Source organism: Cylas formicarius, unplaced genomic scaffold (assembly GCF_029955315.1).
Source record: "Cylas formicarius isolate icCylForm1 unplaced genomic scaffold, icCylForm1.1 PGA_scaffold_5__7_contigs__length_24384050, whole genome shotgun sequence".
In the NCBI taxonomy this organism is placed as follows: Eukaryota; Metazoa; Arthropoda; class Insecta; order Coleoptera; family Brentidae; genus Cylas; species Cylas formicarius.
This window is the reverse complement of record NW_026844341.1, coordinates 14,511,897-14,538,028: the sequence shown is the minus strand read 5'-3', so window position 1 is coordinate 14,538,028 and position 26,132 is coordinate 14,511,897. Positions and strand designations below refer to the sequence as shown.

The 26,132-nt window shown below is 36.8% G+C and overlaps 2 protein-coding genes across 3 annotated transcripts in view; one reads left to right on the top strand and one right to left on the bottom strand.

Annotated features, from left to right (window-relative positions):
- LOC132702122 (fragile X messenger ribonucleoprotein 1 homolog) overlaps nucleotides 1–11,761 on the bottom strand; it is a 30,926-nt gene extending 19,165 nt beyond the window's left edge. Inside the window, exons 1-8 of one of the 2 annotated variants that reach the window (XM_060670567.1) lie at nucleotides 11,657–11,761; nucleotides 10,955–11,068; nucleotides 10,537–10,589; nucleotides 10,319–10,469; nucleotides 6,724–6,887; nucleotides 6,145–6,664; nucleotides 5,927–6,070; nucleotides 3,877–4,111 (exon numbers count right to left, since the gene is read on the bottom strand). In XM_060670567.1, the coding sequence (XP_060526550.1) occupies nucleotides 3,877–4,111; nucleotides 5,927–6,070; nucleotides 6,145–6,664; nucleotides 6,724–6,887; nucleotides 10,319–10,469; nucleotides 10,537–10,589; nucleotides 10,955–11,068; nucleotides 11,657–11,674 (1,399 nt within the window). In that variant the 5' untranslated portion in view covers nucleotides 11,675–11,761. The remainder of the gene's footprint in view (nucleotides 1–3,876; nucleotides 4,112–5,926; nucleotides 6,071–6,144; nucleotides 6,665–6,723; nucleotides 6,888–10,318; nucleotides 10,470–10,536; nucleotides 10,590–10,954; nucleotides 11,069–11,656) is intronic. The other variant, XM_060670568.1, reaches the window with a different exon arrangement.
- Nucleotides 11,401–25,782, top strand: LOC132702120 (WD repeat-containing protein 44). Its single transcript, XM_060670562.1, has 10 exons — nucleotides 11,401–11,603; nucleotides 11,848–12,227; nucleotides 12,309–12,604; nucleotides 12,660–13,054; nucleotides 16,477–16,771; nucleotides 16,827–17,066; nucleotides 18,450–18,886; nucleotides 21,087–21,544; nucleotides 24,957–25,240; nucleotides 25,293–25,782. The coding sequence occupies exons 1-10, from the start codon at nucleotides 11,536–11,538 to the stop codon at nucleotides 25,434–25,436; spliced, it is 2,997 nt and encodes a 998-aa protein (XP_060526545.1). The 5' UTR covers nucleotides 11,401–11,535; the 3' UTR covers nucleotides 25,437–25,782.
- Nucleotides 25,783–26,132: the final 350 nt, after the last annotated feature.

The window sequence follows — 26,132 nt, the reverse complement described above, 5'->3', positions numbered from 1 at the left end:
TTAAAACGCAATGAAAAATTCAAGGTACTTTTGAACTACCCGTTGGAACGGCATCAATCGGCGACGTCGTTTTTAGCCTTGCACCGTTAAAACGCGACACATCTAATAACTTATTAATACGTTCACAATATAGGTCGTAGGCGGGCACGGACCTCCTCTGTTCGGGCGAAATTAAATTAAAAAAAAAATGGAGCGAGGAAGTCCGCGCACGCGCGTTTACAACGAAAAGCCCGAAAAATCCAGTTACCGACGGCATTCAAACAAGATTAGAAAAAGAGTTAAAGGACATTAGTAGGCGATTAAATGTCAAAAAATGTTTAGCGCAAGCTCGGAAACTCCAAGAAAAGCTATACCTACCACCGTGGTAAATCATCAATACAGAAAGTTTAATGCTTTTATTTGTATATGGCCTGCAACTTGGCAAATCTGATTTTTTTGGCTTACCAGCGCATTTCATCGTTTTAGAAGGACGAGATTCGACCGAATAGTAGTAACGGGCTATAATTTGACAGGGTACTTTATTTGTATGTCATTATTTTCTTCAAAAAAAAAAATACACACACACCCTTAGACTGAGATAATTATTATTTCTGTAATAACTCTAAAAAGAAAGCGTTTTAAGATAACTCAAAAGGTGGACAAGAAAATTTCGCGCCAACTTTTTACCAAAATTATAATGGCATATTTAAAATTTGAATTAAAAGGTATGTTCTATCAGAACCGTCATCAAAGACGTTTTACTCTTAAATAGGGACCAGATTTTTGATGACCTGATGACGCTTCAATTTAAATTTTATGTTCGCAATGTTCTATCTCGCAGAAATATTAAAATACGGCACTGTTATATATTTTTTGTTAATTTATGTTTGCTGATATCCTTATAATAAATTTATTAAGTAATTATTATGAATTGTACAGCGTTTTCTTCCAAAAATGAGAAAATGGAAAAAAATGGGGCATTTTTGAGTTGTTTAGTTTCACGTGTTACTCTGGAATTAAAAGATGGACACATCATAGAATCTAGAGCACTTAAATTCTTCATTCATCAGAAGTGTATTTTCATTATTTGTTTGAGTAATTTTGGTTAGTTTGGAGATATAGCCCACTTCTCTGTTAATTTTAAATCCAGTACTTGACTATTGTAGAATCAGACCTATGACTGAATAGAACCAAATGTTCTATTGATTGTGGACAGAGGTCAGACAATCTCTCTTCGACATATCCACCATATAGAAACCAGCGACACTGTTACCTTGGCGCCAAAATAAGATGAGGCCTCCACCGCAACCTATGACTCAGAATCTTGAACGATGCATGCCATAAAAGAATAGAGGCGAAATGATATGCTATCGCAGAATGTTGAGGATTCCTTGGATGGCCCACAGGACAAATATTTTCACATCTAGGGAACTCCAGATCATGAAGCAGCATGCTCAAATATTCCACTGACGTGATACGGAAGGACGGGATGGAAAAAATTATGATCCAAGGGAGTCACTGGCAAAAAAACGAGACGCAGCTCCTCTATCATGTTTGTGGACCAAATTCAAGCACCTCACAAATATATAGCAGGAATCAGGAGAACCGTAGAAGATAGATAAGCGTTGTCCATGGTTTGTACCGTGAATAAGTTACGACGCTTGGAATCAAGAAACTACTGGAGAGATACTGTTTTGAAGCTACCAAGATACAAATATCCTTGGGCAAATGTATTTTCTAACGAAACAGGACTTTTTAGGAAGAGCCACTGCGTTTTGTAAAGTTAAATCATAAACATAACTTTGGCTTACTGTTCAAAACATCAAAGCAATAGTTTTATTATACGGACATCAGCAAATATAAAGTTATAAACAAAATCAAACAAAATACTACGTATGTGTTTGAGAGTCTTAAAAAAACAAAACTTTTATTTTTATTTCTGTCAAAAAGTTGAAATGAAAATAATACTTACAAAATCTGATCTTACGAATTTTCTTAAAAAAGCAGTGTGGTAACATCCAAAAGGTATCCGCCTACCTTCAATAATAAACGTAGTTTTCCATAAGGACACATCGAAAAGAGAACATAGGGTATATATATAATTTCTATTATGCATAATAATACGGCGTTGTAATTCTAGTCAGCACTCTTCAAAATTGATAACGTTTGTTATATTTTGCTTAATAATTTGTAAATTCTTTAATCGGCCGATAGGAAAAATAATTTTTTTATTATTGGAAATTTTTTCAATCAACTTTTTAAAAAAAACTATTTTATTGTCTAACATTTCCCTCATTCCTAACATAGTTACTGTTTATAGTTTTTGATTGAAAAAAAAAAGTGTGTAGTAAATAATTTTTACATTCTGTATTTCGTTTTTTTTTTGAACAGATATTTTACTTAAAATAAGAAGATATAATCGTTGCCTTGTAGACAATTTTAATGCCTACCTCATTTTCGCCCATTCCTTAAATAGCTTTAATGAAGAAATATTTTACCTTTTTCGATTTTGAACCATCCGAAATTAAGCATCCTGTCAAATTTTTGCGCGTTTCTAAATCGGTAGCGGCGTGCTCTCGAGCTATTTAACACATTATATTTCCAAAACGCGAGCCAATGGAAATACAACAAAATGCTAGATTCTAAGTAGGAGACGTCCTTTTCAATTCATATTTAACTATATAAAACAGTATATATAATGTGTCCCAGATTCTATTATACATTCAGCGAAGGTTAAGTGGGGAAAAACTTTTAGAGGAAGCTTAACGCCTTTGACAACAAAAAGAACTATTTAATATTATTATATAATTTACAAGTAAAGTATTGTAAATTCTAATTACACAATTACACAGATTTGCAACATGACGTCTATCTGCAACGAGGCATTATTTAAAGTCGAAGTCAGAACCCCCCTTAGATGGAAAAAAAGTGACAAACAAACCATGTGATAAATTTTTTGTGCACTTGTAAGACATCGCTGAACTGGAAAGTTTACGCTCTTTGAAAAAATCAAAGAATCCAATATGGCGTAAGAAAAATGAAGCGCGGCATTTCATACACGCGTCTTCAAAAAGTGTCTGAATAATGTCACTCTTTAACAGCTGCCAATTGAAGCCGGTTATGAAATACGCCAGGTTTCCTCTAAAACTTTCCTCATTTAACCTTTGCGGAGATCTCCGTAAAGAGAGCGAATCTAGGACACATTGTATACGCCTAGTAGGCGATCCGTCAGAAAAAACGTCCGCACACACACTCATCGTAAAGAAAAAATTAGTCCTTGGCCGGGTCAGTCTATTAATTATACCAAGTCGATCGGAAAGTATTTTTTATTTTTTGGTTGATTAAATCTAGGTCCTTTTTTACATGTCATCCGGTTTGTTTTGCGATACTCGGTCAGTTTGTCGAGAAACCGCTCGTTTAGACGCGGCGACAGGAGATAGAAAGAGAAAGAACACCCGCACCCCCTACGCTCGGGCGTTAGGAACGGTGGTACATTTGACCTACCGCGTACTTGTTCTTTTTCCGCTTCCTACCGTAATAAATTAATAGAAAAGAAGAAGAAAAAACGGATAAACGTTCTCGACAAACAAAGTTCGGATTCGAGTGTTGCCGCCCCTCCCACTCCCGAGTCAGCGCTTCCTTAACCCCGGACTGCGGCAACGGGCGGCGGCTCCGGACGCCGCTGTTGCTGTCTAAGGGCCGCCGCCGCCGCCAATCACTTGCGCTCGCCCGCCCCCGAATCGACCGAGAGGCGCCCGCGGTTCGGGCGGTGTGCGCCGCCGCCGCCGCCCCTCGGCGGGCGGCCGTTGGTAGCGTTGTAACCGCCCCGGCTGCCACCGCCACCGCCGCCCGTCCTGCGCTGTTTCGCCGCATCAACGTTATTGTAATCTGTCGTACCCGAATTGTAGCGGTCGTTCTGTCGGGGGCCGCCGCCCCGTCCGCGCCCGCCGCCGCGGCCCCTCATCGAGCCGCCCCTGCCCGAACTGCGGCCGTCCATGTCCGAACTGTAGCCGCGGTCGTTCCGTCGTCCGCTCATCGACAGGCTCTGCATCGAGCCGAGGTTTGAACCGTGATGGATGCTGCGCAGCTGCTGGTCAATCTCGAGCTTTTCCTGCCTGAGCTGCTCCACTTCCTGCGGACATAAAGGAGCGTGTCCCGTCACAAGTGAATATGACCTTATAATATCGATCAACAACCACGGTCATTTCAGAATTTATGCCTAAATAATTTTTACCAAAACCATAATTGCAAAACACTAAAACTTTTGATGTGCTCACTTTAGATTGTTATAAAAACAATGATTACTACGGTGAAGTGTGGAAAAAATAAATTAAAAATATAAAGATATAAGATAAAGATTTAATTTTTTAAAGAAACTTCCACAGGCTGCTATTATTCTATTTACAAAACTTCTGGATTCCTCCTGCGTCGGTTATTGTTGAATTGAACTAGTTGACATGTCCCCAATCCTCCTGTCGGCTACTTCAGGGCTTAACTTAAACTAGCTCGTATTTTACTCTGTACCTGCTTATATATTTTTTAAGGGGGGAGGAGCTACAGAAGGACGCACGAACATTGTCGCGATTGTTTAGTTGCATATAGATTTCTATCGATTCTCGGATTTTTCGTTGGTAGAGGAATTGAATTTTAGTTTTATCGAATAAAATCGGGAATGTGATCGACAACTGCTGATGAGTTTATTTGTCTTGGTCTTAAGGCTCTTTCATGTTCTTTAACCCTAGTTGATACTTTTCGTCCGATCTCTCTAACCTATCCTTTGTCGCATATGCATGGAATGGAATTTTGCCTTTGACAAACAGAATGTAAATAATAAACTAAGTTGGCTTCGTGCAAATTATAAAAGTTATTGTGTAAATATCATCGTGAATAAAGAAGTTTAGATATTTAATAAATCCTTTTTCAAAGGCCTACCGCAAATACATACCTTCATGAAAATAAAAAAAAAAATCTTTTTTGTGCAGAGTCAAAGTGACCTAATCGTCGTGAATAAAGAAGTTTAGATATTTAATAAATCCTTTTTCAAAGGCCTACCGCAAATACATAACTTCATGAAAATAAAAAAAAACTTTTTTGTGCAGAATCAAAGTGACCTATAAAATATAGGATGTTCCATTAAAAAAAATTTTTTTTTTCAAAAAGATGAAACTATTTTCTAAAAAACTGACTACGCCACTGAATTTACGTAAAAACCTATATCGGATACACATTTCACCTTTCCGGCATTTCATAGAATACTCGAGATACGAGGGGTGTTAACGTCATCTTTCATTTCACAAAAAAGTACCTCTCAGTCGCGACCAAAATATGACACACTGTAGATGCATATTACTGCAATTTTTGAAAACTTGACAAACATATTTGGCAAAATGTTATATAAAAAAAAAGAAAATTAAGTACAAGTTTTTGTTACTGTTGTTTAATTGAGCCGCAAACATGCACATTTTCAAAGTCGCTATGCCCGGTTTTTCCAAATCGGTCTGTAACTTTAAGTGTTATCAAGGCCACGGGTTAATTTTATATCAAACTGCATTCAGAAACATATGGGAAAAAATTAAGTTTTTTGATATTATCGTAGAAAAGTACACAACAAAAATGAGGAAAATGTTAATTTACGACTTCCTTTTTAAATATTTTGCCAAATATGAGGATTACAAATTCAACAACTACAAAAATATGCATTTTCCAAGTAATGTAATTACGTACGGGTCAAATAACAAAAAAAAAATTGACCAATCAATTCCATACGCTATTTCAAGATTCTAGGAAAGCAAATAACCCCATTTTATTCAGGTCTTCCTATGGCTTACCGCTGTGAAATAAAAATTAATTTACAAGATTTTTACGTAATGAACTTTCTTTTCTGGAGTCACATTACAGGAATGAAACCTCACGGAGAGAAAAGCGAAAACGAAACGTCAATACCGACCTTGAGGTGCGCCAGGTGATACTGCAGGAGGACTTTGGCGTTGGATATACTCTCGACGGTGCCGACAAACACGAACGGCACCTGGCCCTCCTCCCTTGGGAACGTCGGTTGCGGCTCGTTGTCCCCCTCAATTTTCACCCTCACCTTGGAGGAAACCGAAAGGAAGAAAAAAAAACGCGCGGTCAAATTCTCCGTCCACGCAATAGCGGGTCGCTTACCACTCCACTCTTGTCGACGATCTCCTGGATGATGCGCCCGTTCTTACCGATAACCTTGCCGACGAGCGCTCGCGGCACTTGAAGCGACTCCTCGCTGTATTCCAGCAGCGAGCGCGCCTTCTTCACCGCCTCGTCCGTCTCGCCGTAAATTTTGAACGTGCACGAGTTCTCCTCGAGCTCGATATTGGTGATGCCCTCCACTTTGCGAGCCTGCTGGATGTTGACGCCGTGTGCGCCGATCGCGAGCCCCATCAGGTCCTCCTTGACGTGGAACTCGTCCGAGTAGCCGCCGATCGTCGCCAATTTGGTGCTCTCCAATTGACGCGCCGCCTCCTCCGTCCTCTTCATCAGCAGCACCTTCTGTTGCAAGCTGCGAAAGTGCATGTCCTGAAGCAGCGACGCCCGCTTCCTGCTCGTCTCGCACCTCGATATCGCAACCAACACGCCCTTGTCGGGGTTGTAGAAGATGCGCCCCGCCCCTATCGCCTTCTGGAACTCCTTGTGGGTGTCTTTCTTGCAGCTGCAACCGGTCGCGTCAAAGCTAGCGGAGTGCGAGAAAGTGAACGCGTTTCGGCTTACTAGTCTCTAACGTCTTCAGGAACTTCGATTTCAAACTTGTGGAACATGCTACTCTCGATCGGGGGATTGTTGTTCTTCATCCTGAGGCGGTCGTTGCTGACGATTTCCGTGTAGGTACTGTCCCAGCCCAAGTACTCCAGGACGTAGAACTCTCCCTTCATCATCTTTAATTAAGAACACTTTAAGTCGCGTCCCAAGATTATTCTTTTTAAAAATAATAGTAATAAGTAAATAATAAAAGTAATGGAAAAAGTCGCTAGTGTGATAAAAATATTATATTTTAAATGAAAAATACATAGGGTTATTCTAAAAGGGCAGATTTTAAACATTTATTTCTTCCAAACCACAACAGATAGAAACATGATTGACGATGAGAAATGTGCAAAAATTTATTACTAAAAAAAGTTCCAACCGTGGCCGCATTGGTGCTGATGTTTATTTGCAGTTTGATAGGCTATGGTGAAATAAAGACACCACAGGAGAATTCTTTTTGTTTTCTACAACTGGCAAAACATTGTTGCAGTTCAGCGAGCATTTCGCCATCAATTTGATAAACGATCACCACGTCGTAAGCAAATTTACGAGTGGAATGGAAAATTCATAGAAGATAGCTCTACCTGCAAATGAAAAAGCACGGGACGTCCTCGCACATCGAACAAGAATGTCGAGAGCGTATTCGTACAATTTAAGAAAGAAGCCCAAAGAAATACACATCGCGAGCGAGCAAAAAACTTAACATTCCTTAACCAACGGTATGACGACTTCTACGATATCGTCTGCACATGAAGCCATACAAACTGCGGTTATTGCAAGCATTGCATTATGACAACCACAACAAAAGGTACGAATTTTACAGTAGCATGTTAGATGATATGAAAGAAAAGAATTCCGCTGAAAAATTCATCTTTCTGGAAAAGTTAATCGCCATAACGTTAGAACTTAGGCAACCAAAAATCCTATTACTGAATATTGAAGTGATTCACCAACATCTCCTGTGAGACATCTGTAACTAAAGTGTATGGGAGAAAACTGCGACGACGACGAAGAATACTGTATCCAGATATCCTTCAAAACTATTTATATATCCCCAAACTGAAGAATCAAATGATTTCATCTTCATGCAAGATGTCCCGCCTCATTTCTCTCTAGACGTTCGACGTTACATGAATAAAATCATTCCAGGACGTTGGATAGGAAGAGGAGGAGCAGAAGATCAATTTAATCGACGGTAGTTTCCCAGATGTCACTCATTGCAATTTTTATCTCTGGGATTACGTAAGAGAGCGTGTTTTCATCCCTCCTATATCTTCCCCTTGAACATCTACGACATCAAATTAATGAAGCAGTGAATTCCATAATTAACATTGGCTGTGTAATGCATCATGCTCTTATTAAATGCATACAATAATTGCACACTTTTCTCTATCCATTAATGTTAGAATTATGTTTCTATCTTTTGTAGTTTGGACGAAATAAATATTTTTTCAACTTCAATTCATTTCAACTCCAATTTTTGTTCTCTCTTATTTTATGGAACAAATTTATTTGAATATCAGATATTGGATTTCAAGAAAAAGGTTCGCTCACATCCATTATAACTTTTTCAAGTTCCTTTTTTTAAATGGAAAACCATTATTTTACAACCGCAGTGAGTAAAATTGAGAGAAACAGGGCATGTCATAGAAATTATTTTATTAGGTGTTGCAAATTTCCACCATTACAACATTACTTAGGATATTTTCATTAATTTACCTTATTTGCTGTCCACTTTTTACAAAGCTTCTGCATTCCACCTGCGTCGGTTTTTGCTGAGTAGAAATTGCTGACGTTTCACCAATCATCCTGTTGTCTTCTTCAGAGCTTGACCAGTTTCAGTCAAGCTCTGGAGAAGCCAACAGGATGATTGTCGAAACGTCAGCAATTTCGACTCAGCAAAACCGAGGCAGGAGGAATCCAGAAGCTTTGTAAAAAGTATTACAGTAGCCGGTGGAAGTTTCTTTAAAAAATTATTTGGTTTCTAATTGAAAATTTTAATCATCTTAATTTTGTGATTTTTCCTTATTCACTTTGATTTTAAACATCTCCAAAGTAAAAAAATCCAGTGGAGTATTATGTGGAGATCTTTCAGACCATTCCATTCATCCCAATCCACCGTTATGGAAATACCGCATTTAAATATTCACACAATCATTTGGCATATCAGGCTGATTTAAGTTTGGCAATGACACTGCAAGAGTAAGAATTAAGTAGTTTTGAAGAAATTGTAAAAATTGGGCTCCAGTGAGATTTTGATTAAAAAAAATCCCTGCCCAAACATTTACTTCTTGTAGCTGTTGTGTATGATTTTCGTTCAACCATTTAAACAAAAGGTGGCTTCATCACTAAACACTATCCTGTCCATGACAAAATGGATTTAAGTTGCACATTTCCATCATAGTTTTAGAAAACTGAAGTCTGCAGTAGGGATCATCTTCATTTAGCTCCTCTAGTTATGTAATCTTGTACAGATGACATTTTTCTTCTTTTAAAGCAGGCAAAGCTGTTCTTTGGCTAACATTATTTGTAGCTACTTCAGAAGATGCACAATGGGGATTATTATCCTCCTTTTTTAATAGAATGTTTAATCTTGTGTTCTCTTTAGTTTTTGGACTACCTGACCGTAAACGATCTTTTAGGGACCTGTTCCTATAAATTTTCTAGCCATTTTAATCATTGTCCTCATTTTGATTTGTTCCCAATTTTAGCAGTTTACTGTATTAAATAAAAAATATGTTGGCTTCTTCAACTTCAATTCTTATTTGTTTTTCTGTGATTATAAACCATTTTTATTTTTCTTATTCATTGTTAAAAACAGTTGTAAGATAAAGATGACATTTACCATGTCTTGCAATGATTTTAGGTAAACAAACTTTGCCCATACAAATTTTAATACAATAAAACTTTTTGACGAAAACGAAAACAGTCTGAATCGGCCAAACGCTGATGACATCACAGTCCAGTAAATAAGTTCCCTAGATAATGTTAAGTTAATAACCGTTGAGATGAGATTTGAGTAAAACAGCAATTAGTATTATTATTGACAAAAGGAATATTGAATTGTAACCTCACAAACCTTACAATAATTCAAGAAATTAATTTTCTCATATTCTCTTCTATGACAAATTTTCACAGCAATCCACTTCACAACCATAACCTCCTTATGACTTCACTGAGTGTTTTTGCAGCTTTTTTTAAAAATGAAAATTTTTAACGAAATTAACGGGTCTTGCGTGGGTTAGTTTAGTCAAAAATTATTTGTAGAAATCCGTCAAATAACCTGCAACACTAGATTAACTGAGAAAATATTTGAATGTTTACTTAGTTTTTAGCACGCTTCCAAAAGAATCAAGAACATCAAAGAAATAGTTTTGAATCATTTCAAACCAGTCATTTACACTGAAAATCAATTATTTTAGAGGCGTTTTTTATTTAAACTGATCATCATCTAGGTATTTTCAGAAAAAAAAAAACCGACATGTCTAACGCTAGCGATTTATCAAGAAAAACAGCGCGCAAAATATATCAAAAAAGTAAAAATAGGCATGACAACTCTAACCTTAATCCTAGCCTTCCACCAACCATAGCCTTCTTGATTATTCGATCTGGAGAACACTTCCACTTCCATATTCTCCGTGAACTCCACTTTCTGATCCGGATTGGGGGGTAGCCTAACCTGTTCGAAGGGAAATTTCGAGTCCGGTTGCCACCTACAAAAAAAGCGTAACCGTTAAAGAAATGATCGGCAACACGAATTTGCGTTTAGGATGAACTTACTCGTCTTCAAAGTGAACGAGTACCCCATCGTCGTGTACATCCAGAATGGAGCCCTGCAACGGAAAAAATTGAGTTGAAACCGCCTGTAATATGATATGTTCCGGAACATAACCTAGCGTGGCCGCGTTAACGCTACAATCTTATCAACCCGAAGGCGTGAATGTAAGTTCGAAAGCGACCCAACCCGCTTTTGAATTCACCAAGCGACAAAAATCGAGACACATGGGTCATTCACGCCCTGTCAAATAGCCATGGCGTCAAAGGAAACCGCGTTAGGCGAACGGGAATTTCGTTAAAAATTTCGGGATAAATGGATACCGGATGGAGCACTATATCGCGCGACGGTTGACAACAGGAGCCGCCGCACTGTCTCGACAGCGTTTCCGTAACACGAGCGCATACTTTGAACAATACAGACCTTATAAAGAGCCCCATTTTCGCCGACAACTTCTACAGCCAGGTCCTCCATGTTGGTTTGGTTCTTGGGTGAGGAAACAGCCTTGAGCTGCTGAGAGCGAGTCGCAATGCCGTTCTGCAAAAACGAAGATGACAGAAAAGTTCAACACACGCAGAATCGTACTTGTCGCGTAAATTTATATTGAAAATTTTAAAAATGATATTGGCGCTTATTCTATCGACGTCAGTGCATAAAGACGTTCCCGTTATTTTTACTTTGTAAAAAGCAAAGTATTTATCGTTTACTGCCACCAAAAACGTAGCTGTATGTCATATTCTTTGATTTGTTTACTGTTTACGATACCGCCAAAAGTATTTTCCATACAAAGTACAAAATCAGAGACGGTCCTGCTGTTAGGCTTGGTCGATAAGCTTGGCGCTAAACATTATCGACAGGTTTGACAGCTTTTGACGAATGACTTCATGCTTTTAGTAAATAAAGTCCTTTAAATTAATAGAAAATTGTTTTATGTTAAATTGTTGTTTGGGTCAGCAAAACTAAGATTACCCGATAGATCGACGGTGTGAAGATGGTGCCCGATCATGTCTAACAGCAGCGATTCCGAAGAATTCTATGATGCCGAGGAAATTCCCCAATATCAGGGTGCAAGGTAGATTGCAGAGGGAGGGAATTTTATGATTTTAGATACTTAGTAGTACTTACCTCCATAAACATCATCATGGTACAAAATTCACAAATGCGTTTGACAAGTCTCTGTTAAACAGTAGAATGTTTTGTCAGTACTGTAAAGCCAACTACGTTGTCATTTTAATTGGATAGGTGTTTAAATTCCAAAAAAATCATCGGTTTAACTTGTGGTAACAATGTTATGTTTGAACGCTGAACATTTTTAGAAAATCAAGAAAACATTCTGAAGAAAGTCCTCCGAAAAGGTCAAACTCTGAACCTAATGTTTTATCACCTAAAAATATTGATATCAAGCAACATAATGCTCGCAGTTTTGATGAAAACCCCGGAAAGAGCGCAAACCACGAGTCGGTTCTAGCGACCGGTAGAAAAAAATTCATTGAGTTAAGGCAGAAATTACAAAATGAAGAAGAAGATGGATGTGGCAATGTCACACCACCAAATAGCCAGTCGTCTTCAGTGGAAGGGGTGTTTGCCCCAACCAACAAGCCGTCTCATCCTTTTAGGATCATTGAACATGACACCATTAGTTTGCAAAGTATTAATTCTTTGGGTAGGCTTATGAGAGTAATAAATAACAACTCCGGTAAGTTGGGATTGCGGAACAATTTTGAACACTACTTTTTCATTTCCAAAACTTTGCTACTAGCATCGCCTTCTATTTTAGAAGCAACAAGGAAAACGTTGTCTGTTTCTGCTCTGTCTTCAAGCTCATTAGATTCAGAATCTACCCAAAGCTCAAAAAAGTATCCCAGTACCCTGACCCTGCCCATGACAGTTCTTACAACACAATCAATCAATAACAATAACCCGGTAAAGCCAACAACCTCTTTGCAAGAGCCTGATGTTATAGCCAGCACCAAAGCTTCCAATTCTTTACCCAAGTGGCCCCCAGATGCGCCTCTGCCGCCTCCTAGGCGCAAGAAAAAGGGTAGAAATGCTAGTTCCCTGCTTGGGTTGACTGTAAGGCAAAAAATGTAAAGAGAAAATGAATTTTTTTGATAGAGCTGTTTTGTAGAAATCTGCTTCTAGCGCGACCTTTAAATCTAGCGATTTAGTCAGTCCGGCCAGCACTATTGAATACTTGACCAGGGAGTTTGAACACTCTCTGGATTGTTTACCTTCTGTCTCCAACCAAAGTGATAAAAATGTCCCGTCGGACGAGTCTAAAAGCTCCACCCTTCGCTCTGGAAAATCTTTAGAGATTTCACAGGCGCTTAAAGGTCAGTTTGTGGTGAAGCCCCAGGACAATGATAGTTTGAAGGCCCAAAGGTTGGGCGGAGGTTCTCTCAAAGACATCTCTGAGGAGAACAAGGACAGTGTGTCGGAAAAGACCGATGCTCCTCGTGTGAGCAGTCCCAGGCGGATATCTAACAGAAGCAGCCTCGGCCATTACAGCCTCGGCCCTCACAGGTAAATGAATATAAATAAAAGGTTTTATTTGTACAATTTCTTATATCAAAGTGTGGGTAAAGTGTCACTTTTAGACTTCAACACCATAATTTTTTTAAAGAGGAGCAAATAGTGTTTATCAAAATGTGAGGCATCAAACTTAAAATAGAAATCTGTTTTTTGTAATTAGCTTTTTAAAAATTTTCTTTTTCCAAAATATGGTGGTCAATAAAACAGATAATATATTTTATCGGAAATAAACTTTTCTGTATCGCATTTAAGTTATAAAATAAATTTTATTACAAACATCTAACTAGTAACAGAAAAAGATGATTACAAATCTAATCTAAAATTTCTATTAAAATATTTATTAAATGAATAATTGAATACTATAAAAAAATATCTGGCCACAAAAATAGAGCCTTTTAAGAAACCCAAAATATATTATCCACAAGTAGTTATAAATTGGTTAAATTGCACACAGACATATTTAAGTAGCTAGTACATTCTTAATTTTTATGACGTTGATATTTTTTATAACTTTGTAAGCCTTTGACAGAATTTATAGTATATGTTTCCCAAAGTTCATGCTAATTGTGTTTTATGTGTGCCAACTGCATTTTTAAGGTAAGTTCAGAGATTCTCAATCGCATTGTGATCTGGAGATTGGGAAGGCCACGAAAGTACATCCAAATGTCACAAAAAAACCGTTCCGATTTACTGAAAGTATATTTTGAAAAGAATTATTTAGGAAATAAACAACTTAGTTTGACAATTTCGCAATAAAACGCAAAGAAATAGTATATTATGTGCGAGCGTTTAATAAACGAGTGAGTTAAAAAGTTCACCAAACGTATTGCATACTATACTTTTTCTACCACCGTTAGTTTTTCGGTACATTTTCGCAAAACAGCAAGAATACATTCACTGACATGACTGTCAGAATTGTGTGTATAATTAGATATTTTATAAACGGGAGTAGAAAAAATTATTTAAATATTTTAACATATACCTAAGTGTTATTGTTCCAAAGGCCAACTCGTCGATAACATGCAATTACTCTTTAGCTCTGTTTTAATGACCCGACTGCTAAATGTCTGATACCCCAGTTTTCAGCCTGTCGTTATTATAATTTTTGCCTTAATTTGAATTTTGGTCACATACTTGAAAAACACCCTGTATATTGGTATGGATACAAAGAAAATATACAAGTAAAATTAGGATAAAATGAAAAGTAAATAAAAGAACAACGCTGAATCGAGACCCTAAGGATAATAACTAAATAAAAACTGAAGAAAATAAAAATACATATAGCCTCTGCACATAATGTTTATGTTTATGAAACAATTAAAATCGTTCGGATAATAAATAAATAATATATTTTTTATAATATCTATAAAATAAAAATTTATAAATTGAATAGACCTAAACACTGATGGAATTATACAGTTATGTTGAAGCTAATAAAATGTTTTATGAAAGAGCTAACAATGATAATAACAATGTGTTCTCTGTATACGCATAATCCAATCTGCTTCTCGATTTTTAACTTTATTAGAATTTTATTGTAATTTAATTGTAAAACTTGCAGTGTCACAAGCTCTCATAACCAACCATCTGCATCTCAACAAACAATTTGAAATTTCCTTATCTGATATGCCAAGTCTCCTCTCCTTATAATGTTGCTTTTATCCGATTGATCATTTTTAATTTTTCGTGAATTTTTTATTATTTTTCGGTTCGAAGCTCTCGTTAATTTTCAAACAATGGTTCCTGTTCGTCTTTTTATCAGCTCAAACTTTGCAGTAATAGATCCTAAAACAAATTAAATAGATATTCTGTAATAATAACATTACCAATTGAAAACTTATTGACTCCCTCAAAGATAAATATCGGTCATCTACAGGTTTGGTGGACCTGGTGGAAACTTGTCTTCTATTGTAACTTCCAGTTTGTCTAAATCTTCTTAACAGTCTAGAAATCTTTTTTTAAGAAGATATCTCTTTACACCGTTTTTAAATAAGTTTGGAATCTTAATCCGCTATGAGACTATAGTTCTTGTAACTGTGCTCATGCTTTGTGAATACTTCTGTTTATTTGAAATAGATACGCTTGTTTTTTTACAAAAGTGACAATTGATATAAAATATAGTGCATTTTTCAGCAGCCCAAAACAACCAAAATAAGGCCTACCTCTCTACCAGCACCTACAAAGCTTGTGGATTAGAATTTTGTGATCTAACCGGTCAAACGCTTGTGATAGTCTCAGAATTACGCTGATAATATTCTACTAAAATATACATAAATTGCTCTTGTCTTTTTGTGTATGGTTGACAAGTAAAACATTTTCGATTCTTCCGGCACTTCAGATGTGGAATTTTGGAATAAATTTCTTAGAGCATGATATAGATTTTCCCTTCTCCAGGGATATTTGCTGGTGCCGGAGCTCTGCCATTCTTTAAAGTTTTACACAGTTACTGCATTTATGCTGGTGTTAGTTTTATTCAGGACCTCTTACACCCATATTTGGTTTCTGCGTTTTGAGCATCTTTAAATTGGTCTGTCTTCAGTCAGAATTTTTTCGAAGTATTGGTTCCATTCTTGTGGTAATATTGGTGATAATATTTGTGAGGAGTCTCCAACTTTCTGTACTTTTTCTTTCTCCTATATATGGAGGAAGATATTAAACGATTAACAATGTAATATTGTTAATACATAAGGTGTCCAAATACTATGTCACCGTCATATATCCCATTTATTATTTGTTTTAGAAAACAAAGTTAAACATAAGTTATGGGTAGTTAAAAACACAATTTAAAATTATTTTTAAAAATATGTGGAAAACCAAACTTTTTTTAAATATTACACACACAGCTTAAATTTTATTATGCCAACAATTTTATAAAATGAAAAATATTAATTGTAGTGAAAAAATCAAATTGAACAACACACACTGTATATTATACTTTCACTAATCACTCCTATTCATGCTCTTAATTTTAGTAAGCATTCCCTATACTTAAACTTAGTATTTTTTGAGGTATACCCATTTGTACAAACAAAATACTGAAAATTTTCAAACCGTGCGAAAACATCACGAAAGTTTGACAATAAAATAAATATTACCCGAACGTGAGAAGTCTACAGAGACAAATTAAGTATAATTATTTCAGATAATAGTAATCGGCCTGGATACTTGAAAATAATTGTAGTTGTTTCTTTTAGTCTCACTTCCTACTTTTCTATTTAACATTTTTCTGTACACCAAATAGTAAAGGAGTAATATATTTATTTCTTTGGACGTCCTGTATTTCATATTGTATTATTTACATAGAGTGGAATAAGGTTTATCAAGTGGTTCGCACATTAGAAATTTGATGTTCGATTCAACACACAGTCAACAGACACATCGCTTCGCTTTTAACATGTATACAATTGGATCAGGGGTACTCATCAGATGACCAGCAAGCACAGTTCGCGGGACCGCAGGAAATCTGCGGGCGATGAGAACTTGTTACGCGATGTCAACATGAAAGTGCGCACGCATACTGACTCCGGAAAGCAGCTGTCCGATCTTGAAATCCTAGAACAGGTGACCGTACTTAATTTGGACACCGGTGAACGGATACCGTTAAGCGTCGCAGAAGACAAGCTCCCGCAGTGCATTAACCCTCTGTCCCTGCACATAATGAGGCTCACTTCCGAGTACGTCAGTTCCTCCAGCATGGAAAAAGACAAGGTAAGACTCGCCGGATACGCCGGAAGTGGTTAGGATTGGTGGGCGCGGTTTTCAGGAGTCGGACGAGGAAAGCGTGGACATCAAAAAGTCGGACATACCGATTGTCGACGACAGCGAGCCGGGCGGCATGCGGAAGAAAACGGCCAAACTGAAGAGGTTCCTGGGGTCGACGGTGAAGAAAACGATGCACAAAGCCAAGAGCATAGCGCAAGAGGTTTCGCACGCTCGCCATAAAGAAGACGTCATCGATATCGTTGACAACGTCCATCCCGGCGAGCAGAATTGCAAATTGAAGGTCAGTTTGCGACATTGCTAAAGTAATAGACAAAATAGCCGGTAGAAAAGGCTTCCTTTTCCTTCCTTTTTAAATATTATTATAGCTCTAACACCTCACAAGAGGACGGGCTTCCACAATTCTGTCCTTGCACATAATTTATTTTGTAATTTTAATATTAATAATTAATATATTATCTTCTGAAAACAACAGTTTCATTGACTGACAAGTTTATCTTTAAATTAAATTTAAAATAAATTCAAAAAGTTCAACTTCAAAATTCCACTTTATCACATAGCTGTGTAGATAGTCCGCTTTTAAAAAAAAGTGGAGCTACGAGCTGAAATATGCAGGTTTTTGTTTAGAAACAATTTTCAAATCCGTTTCTGAAATGTTTCGGAAATATTTACGATTTGTCTCAGTAGGGTCTCTAGACATTGAGAAAGAGTTTCGAAACAATTTTTGAACGTTTTTAACTTGCCGTCTAACGTGGAAAACATGAAACAATATTTGCAGGTCTGGGCGTGACTATATAAATTGTCTAGACTTGTGTATGAATCACCAGAAGGCAAAAATCGTAATTCCGGCCTGTTGAGAGAGAAATTGCTGCTCTGTATTTTGTATTCATTCGTGATATTTTAGGATTTTCAGCAATTCCTCAAAATCGGGTGGTAATCATCCTAAGAAAATTTCGAAAGTCACTACAATCTTTCAGTTTTAGAGGAACTTTCAGGTGCTCTTAATAGTTGTCGTCTTGACAAACAAAATCTGCTGTTCTGTTGCGTGACTTTCAGAAACCTCTGATATAGTTAGTTGTCGAAGTCTGACTGATTTCTGGTGTTCTTTTAGTGTAGTTGATATTTTTAGACCTGTTTCTCCCTATATATTCTTTGCCACAGCTAGACGGTATGCTAGAAACAACTGCTGACCCGAGTGGAATTTTATTTTTTAAGTAGAGAATCTGGTTTTCATGTTATGTTTTGTCAGAACTTTTGATTTGATTTCAAGTGACTTGGTGAAATGTATTTTGTTAATTGACCATGTGATATCTTGATAACGGAAATTATTGGAGAGAATCGGTTTTCTATAGACGGAATGGCCCAAGGTTTTCAATTAATAGAGATGTCTAGGAATGGAAGGGTGTTTGGATAGTTCGGAAATGTTTGGATATTTGTCCATTACATGTTACATTTTGCAATTAAAATGATAAGGCCTGCAGGGAGGTTTTCGGTTGTTGCTGATTTGGTTATTAATAGTCGAATTTATTCAATAGTCTATTATTGATTACAGTTCATAGGCGTAGGGTAAGAGACCGGTTAGTTTCTTGTTTATTAGGACGACTTGAACTTTTTGCCAGACATAATTGATAATACGAAATTTTATCCAAGATTTTTTAATTTTAAGGCTTCAAACTCGCACAAGGGTCCGTATGAGTTCGAAAAGATCGAGCACGTGCAAGAGTTAAAAGACGACCAGCACGACGGACCCATCTGGTGCATGAAATTTTCGATGTGTGGCAGATTGTTGGCGACAGCTGGACAAGACAAGATACTGAGGATCTGGGTGGTGAGGGACGCCTATCCCTTTTTCCAGGACATGCGCACCAAGTACAACGCGGAAAAGGTGTCGCCCACGCCGTCCCAAGAGTCCCTCGTTTCTCACCACTCAACGGATACCACGAATTTGGCCGCGTTCGAAGCCCTGAGCGCCGAAGAAGCCAGCAGGCTGACGTTTATGCCGAAACCGTTCTGCACGTACTCGGGACATACTTCCGACCTCTTGGACGTGTCCTGGTCCAAAAATTACTTCATATTATCTTCGTCGATGGACAAAACCGTAAGGTAAGTGCGACATTTTCTTGGGCATTATGCAATTTTTCATATATCACCTTTTGGGATCACTGAAAACTGGTAAAGCGAAATAGTGTTCAAACAAAATATAGGCTGCGTGGAATTGTAGATATTTATAAAAATTTCATAAGTATTTTATGAGAAAACCTCATCTCAATATTTTAATCCTAACTTAAAATATGAATAAAAGATCTTAATTTATTAGTTAGGATGAAAATGATTATTTAAAATCAAAATAAAATTTAGATATTTTCCATTATTACTTCTTTTTACAATTCCTATGATTCGCACAAAACTACTCAGTAGCCGACATTACTACGTTATGATATCGTCGTCCCTTTTCAATTAATTTATTATTTTAACTAATTTTTTCATTTATTATTAGGTTTAGACAACCCACTAATTTATTGTATTATTTAAGTAGTAAAATATGTTTTGAAATAATTAGCATTATTCTTCATTCCTAACGCGGTTGATTTGTCCTCAGTAAAACACTTTAAGTTATTAAAACGGTAGGCAATCAACAAACTTTCACAAGCATCAAGCCTTGATCACGATTTTTGTTAAAAGAGACGTTTTTAGTCGCCAACAATTGATTAGCGAAAGACTTAGTGAATAAAACTAATTTTTGATAAAATAGTCAGTGCAATAAATACTAAAAATATTCAGGATAATTGATAAAATGCAACTTCTTTTTAGCGTTCATTTTTTAAAACGTAATTATATCGTTAGTATTTTTCCCGAAAATATGTTTTTTTTTTGCGATTATTTCAGAAAGCGTCACCTAGTGGCAAGGTTAAGCAATCGCAATCGTATCACAACAAGCCCTTTCTCCAAGTTTATTAAGTGCACTTTCCTTGCAGAGATAAAGCAAATAGATTTAAACAAAAATCAATTGAGTTTGTGTTGAGTTTTAAAATAGTACTTACTCACTGTAACCATGATTAATATTATAAATTTTTATAAAAACCGTATTTTAAAATTAATTAATTTACTGAGAAATAAGCCAGAATTTCTGAGAAATAAGTCACAATTTCTGAGAAACAAGTCAAAATTTCTAAAAAGGTAGTCAAAATTTCTGACACAAGTGTCTCGTAAGGGACATCGCAATTCGAAACATCAGATCAGGATAATTTATAAAGAATTGGTAATATTAATGCTTAAATTATTGTGTTATTATTGCACAGCCGACACAAGTCGTCATTGATAGTTGCATTTGTTTGATATTCTTACCAACGAGACATATGATTGGATTGTCAGCAAATAATATAATTGTACTGTTTTTCACAATTTGGAGTATATCATTTATGTACAGAAGACACATGAGTCGTTAATATTTCACTTTTTGCGTTCTGCCAAATCTGTTAAAATATCCCTATTGACAGTCTCAAAAGCTCTTCTAAAGCCCAAAAATACAGTCAAAACAAAACTATTGTCATCAACTGGACCAACAAATTCATCTTCATGGATGCTAACCATCACAGTCTCGCAAGAAATCCCGATTGGCTAGAAACAATTAAATTATTTTGGTCACAATCTCTCTGCAGCTGCTCCTTTGTAACGAGTTATAATGATCTCTCATACACTGACACAGTGTTGATTGGTCTAAAATTATAATTCTGCCCATTACCTGGAACCTTCAGTACTGGAACCACCAAAGATGACTTCCATTCCTCTGGAAACTTCCCCTTAGAAAACGATGCATTGGTAACATCCAATATTCGGTTTTCGACCACCGCAAAATCATCTTTCACAAACATTTTTCATCCATGTAGTAATAAATGAACTAACTTAGTAGTGAAGACTTCTTTACAAACGCTTGTACATTCTTACGGAATCAAGTATTCGTGGGGGTCTCTCCCAAGCTTCTTCTAGAAGATTGGGGAAGATTTTTGCAACTCTCACAATAAGTTATCGATATCTTTTCATGTAACATTAATCGATGAAATCTACTGACAAAATTTTGACAAAAATTGATTAACCCGCCGCAGCCTAGTAATAAAAAAAAACTTAAATTTTGGTAATATCTTCAGCAGAATTTTATTTTATTTTTTAAACAGTTTTCCTGCAAAAACGGCAAAATCCATTTTTAAGGGAGGTTTGACAGTTTGAAAGTCATTCTCGCTTTTCCATTTTTCCAAAAAATATTAAGCTCCACCTCGGTGGTCAGCTGACGTTGAGTTTCGCACAGGTTATGGCACATATCGCGGAAGGAGTGCCTCTGTTGTTTCCAGCACATCGATTTCGTGACCGCCATCGTGTTCCACCCGCGCGACGACCGTTACTTTTTGAGCGGGTCTCTCGACGGTAAATTAAGATTGTGGAACATACCCGACAAGAAGGTCGCGGTTTGGAACGAGGTAGAGGGTAATCCGAAGCTCATTACCGCGGCGAATTTTTGCCAGAACGGCAAGTTCGCAGTAGTCGGCACTTACGACGGACGGTGCATCTTCTACAGTACCGACCAGCTGAAGTATCACACGCAGATCCACGTGCGATCGTCAAGGGGGCGGAACGCGGTAGGCAGAAAGGTGAGCGGGATCGAGCCGATGCCCGGCGAAGATAAAATTCTGGTGACGTCGAACGACAGCCGGATAAGGATCTACGACCTAAGGGACCTCAACGTCTCTTGCAAGTACAAAGGGAAAGGTAAGGCGGTATTTTGATTGTAGTTTTGGTCCGTGAGAACTGATATTACACTTCAATTCTTTAGTTTTTAAATTGATCATGGTGTTTAATGTTTTTGATTTATGACTAAAGGCCGAAAATTAAGACGTTTTAAATTGAGTCGAAATGAGTGAAATGCTCAGTCTCCAGGTATTAAGTATTTACAATCTCGTTAAGACTAAAGTAATACTTTAATTTGAGAATGAAAGTAAACATACCCTTCGGGTTACTAAAATGAAAATAGCCCTTGATTTTGTGGAAAGTAAACATACCCTTCGGGTTACTAAAATGAAAATAGCCCTTGATTTTGTGCTTTATTATTCATGTTTAATCAAATTTATGCCAGAAATAAAATTAAACGTTACGTGATGAGGAATCAATAACACAAAAGAAATAGAAAACCTCCATGATGCATAAAGAATGGAGGATAAACTATCTGACGACTGACTGCCAAAATGTCCGCGTCCCGACTGACCATGGTCCGTGCCGTTACAATATTTATTTATCTGGTTAAAACAGAAGCACATTGATTCGTAAGGGTCGTGAATTAAAACGTTTTTAATTGATTTAAGTCTCGAAAACTGAAGTAGTTCAAATGTACCGATGACTTAATTTGGATGTTTTTTTTTTCTTATTAATTATTTCTGAGTTTTGGAGTCCTTAGTTCTCACTAAGGAACTGTATGATACTTTTAATCTCTTCCAGGTTCGAAGTACCAAGTACCAGTTGTTCAAACATAGTTAAAAAACATTCAACATTTAAAAGAAAGAAGAAAGAAAGTTGTTGATTTTTCTCGAAATTATCTCACAAATAATTAGTTTTTGCCAAATTCATTTTTATTGAAGATCTCACATTAACAATTTTGTCCTTTATTTAGACGTGTATTTATTTATTTATTTATCGGATTGAAACACAATTTTAGTATTTTCGGCATCATATTCTCTCGTATCGCAATGACACTAATAGTGAATACGGCCTTTAGTGTTTCTCGTTGATGTTTAAAGTTCTTGAATTCAGGCGTTTTTAATTTAATGAAATCGCGAAAACAGAAAAATTTCAGATGTAGGTCTCCTTTGAGGTTCTAATGGCCCTTGATTTTGTGCTTTATTTATCAATTTATTTATTTAGCTGGTCAAAAGACAATTTGGCCCAAAAAAAAAATTAACAAATCAAGAAGAACAATTTGATGATTTTGGTGGCCTCAGCGTTATATTTTGTTGTATCACAAATAAAGTTTCAGTTTTCAAATTGGCCCTGGTAATCACTGTTACTCGTTATGTCTGAAGGTCATGAATTAAGGTATTTTATATTGGTCGCGAAAACTGAAGTAGTTCAAATGTACCAATGATATAATTTGAATTATTTTTAGGACCTCGCTTTAAATTTTGTTGTGATCGGTCGCTTTTATCGCAATTTGTCTTATTAATTATTAGTTTTGACATCCCCAGTTCTCCCCGAGTGATTAAATAATACTTTTTATCTCTTAGGTATTGGAAGCACCACTTAATTTAGAATTAAGTAAAGGAGCCTTTTAGTTGCTAATATTCGGCTTAATTTTTTACTTTATGTGCATATTTGTTTATCTGATGAATATCCAATTTCCTCGACAAATAAAAGATAAATGCGAAAACACTTAAAAAATAGTAGCTTATCTCTAAACATTCAGCTAGCAAAGAATATAAAATAAACAGTATGTAAAAATTCTATCAGTTTCATTCGTTTGGATATAATACAAGTCGTCGGATATAAAGTAGTTCAAATGTACCATATTAAAGCACAATAAGTTTATTCTCTGTTGTTGACTTTCCTCTAAATTATCTTGTATTTAGTTTTTACCATGTCCAATTTTGTTTAGCTTTTAATTCTTATTGATTTATTTTTGTTCTGTGGTGTACGAAAGAGATGACAAATTAAAAACAGACCTGGGAGAGACAACAGGTTGGTAGTGTGCATTACCAAAAAACAACAGGGCTTAATATTGTGCTCCATCGTTTTGTTCTGTAACTGAATTCGCTTTGGGGCTACTCTGTCAGTGCGCTGATGATATATCAATTGTTTTGTTCTGGGTCGTCTCTCTGAGGCCAGTGGAACTGTGCAAGCAAAACTATGTTAGGTTGAACAGAAACAAAACAGGTCTCATCGTTTTAGTAAAAAATTGCTCCCTAGATGTTAACTTGAACAGCAAATCAATCCCAGAGGTCAAAAGATTAAATTCCTTGGTGTGATTATTGACTCTTCACTTAATTGGAAAGATCACCTAAACTCTCTGTGCTCAAACCTAAACAGTTTTTGTGTTCCTCAAACTCAAACTTTCTGTTTGCTTATGCCCAATCTCGCATATCATATGGAATACTGATCTGGGGGTTCTTTCAATAATAAAATCAACGCTTTCGAGACTTCCTGCAGACCGTATTTGGCACTCTAGACGTTCCTACGTTCCTTCTCTATGTTGTCTGTCACTGAAGTGCCTCATATTATCGGAGATATAATTCCTTGCTTAGAGGTCAGCCTATATTTACGGATTGAACTGAGGTGGCTTTTACTTGATGAAAATCCATTTATCAAAATAAATAAAAACTAAAAGTTCAGATTTTCACGTTCAACACTGTGTCTTTATCAAATGTAATATCTACAAACTACCTACTACTATATATATACAAATGCGTACCATTTTAATTTTAAATTTTAATGGTATTCATATTGGCAATTGCCAGTTTTTGCTATTTTATTGTGTAATTTTATCGTATTGGATTATTTCTTTTAATGGTTTGTAATGCGAGGCCAAGTGTACCCTCGGTGTTTGATAGATGACTGATTGACGGATGATTATTTATTTGGCTGTTTACAAATTACTATGAATTATGGGATCTTTTTTGGTAGAAGCATTGATTCCCTGTAAGAATTTTAGATTTCTCCAAAGAATAGATTGTAGACAAAATATCCACTAGCCTAAGAGAACACGAAAGAAAGAGCCTTAAGATTAGAACAAATAAACAGCAGTCGACCAACACAATCATGAAACAGAGCATCAAATCGTAGTTGACCAAACTAAATTTTTTGCGTGTAGTCAATCAATTCTTCTGCCAAAGAAAAATCCGAGAATCTATAGAAATCTATAAGCAACCAAACAATCTTAACCGCGACTTAGGTCTGTATTTTTCACCAATATGGAAATCCCCCCTCAAACAGTCTATAACTAAAAAATTCTTGCATGTAATCTATTCCTCTACCAAAAAAAAAATCCGAGAATCCATAGAAATCTGTAAACAATCAAACAATCTCAGGTTTCCACCTTTCATTAATGTGGGAATCAGTTATCCTAGCAAATGTCCATGCCCCACCTTTAGCCCCGTCTCTCTTAAACCGTATATAAGCTTCAGAGATTCGATTTCAGGATATGTCAACACGAGCAGCCAAATCAAAGCCAGTTTCAGCCACGACGGAAAGTACATCGTCAGCGGATCGGAGAACCGAGACATCTACGTCTGGAAGACCCATCACGACTACTCGAAATTTTCGTCGGTCCGAAGAGACAGGAACGATTTTTGGGAAGCAATCAAGGCGCACAACGCAGTCGTGACGTGCGCCATTTTCGCACCCAATCCCGAAGCCATAATCAAAATGATCGAAGAGAATCAAAAACGATACATGGAGGGTAGCCAGGATCATTCGGATAGGGTATGTAGAATCGGTTAACGGGTGAAAAAAAAATCGGTATGTCCCGCTTCAGGTTGAAGACCCGGTGGTAGAGCAGCATACCAAGGGGTGTGCCGGTTACGTGTTGGTTTCGGCCGATTTTAACGGGTGCGTCAAAGTGTTTATCAACAAAACCAAGCCCAAGCACAGTTCTCTGCCTGTGTCGGCGATGGCTTAAGGGCGGTGGCGGGGCCAAACCTGGTAGTCGGCGTTTTACCATTTACTAACCAAGCGGCAACGTGGAAACATAGCTGATATTTTATGTAGTTCGAAGGGAATTCGCCGGATCTTCGTAGCTTTAGGCGCACGAAGCGCCCCCCTATATTAAACATAAGCGTATTAACTTGTGATCAAAAGAGTAGATGTAGAAAGAGAATGGGTAACTTTACTAAGGTTTAATGAATATATGTGTATTAGGTTTCGCGAGTGTTAACTTTATTGAGTTACGAGGCCCACAAAAGTTATATTTAACGATGTTACAAGAAAATAAAGAGTTTAAAACTGGCAGGTGTTTATTCACACAACAATCTACGCATTCCTATCCACAAAAACCATACCTAAACTCTGCCCTGAATATTCACCTTGTATTTTTAAACCGGCCCCACTAAACTTGATATTTTTGAGACTACTGATAAGTATAATCAGTATAATCTTCGAGTTCTTGAATGCATGATCTGCGTCTTTTTGACTCTTCTTGTCGCATTTTAATTAAGTGCATCTGGTTTTTGGACGGGTACGTTAAATTTCTTGAATTTCAATATTTGTGTTGGAGGTTGGGACCTATCTTATACTAATTACGTCGATTTGTCTGTCTTAGGCCTTTTGCGTGATTTCGTAGCTGGCGAGCTATGTAAATCACATTCACAAATGTTTC

Coding starts and splice junctions, on each gene's coding strand:
- LOC132702120 (XM_060670562.1), top strand. CDS start 11,536: ATGTCTAACAGCAGCGATTCCGAAGAATTCTATGATGCCGAGGAAATT. Junction 11,604..11,847: donor CCCCAATATCAGGGTGCAAG/GTAGATTGCAGA, acceptor GAACATTTTTAG/AAAATCAAGAAAACATTCTG. Junction 13,055..16,476: donor TACAGCCTCGGCCCTCACAG/GTAAATGAATAT, acceptor CAATTGGATCAG/GGGTACTCATCAGATGACCA.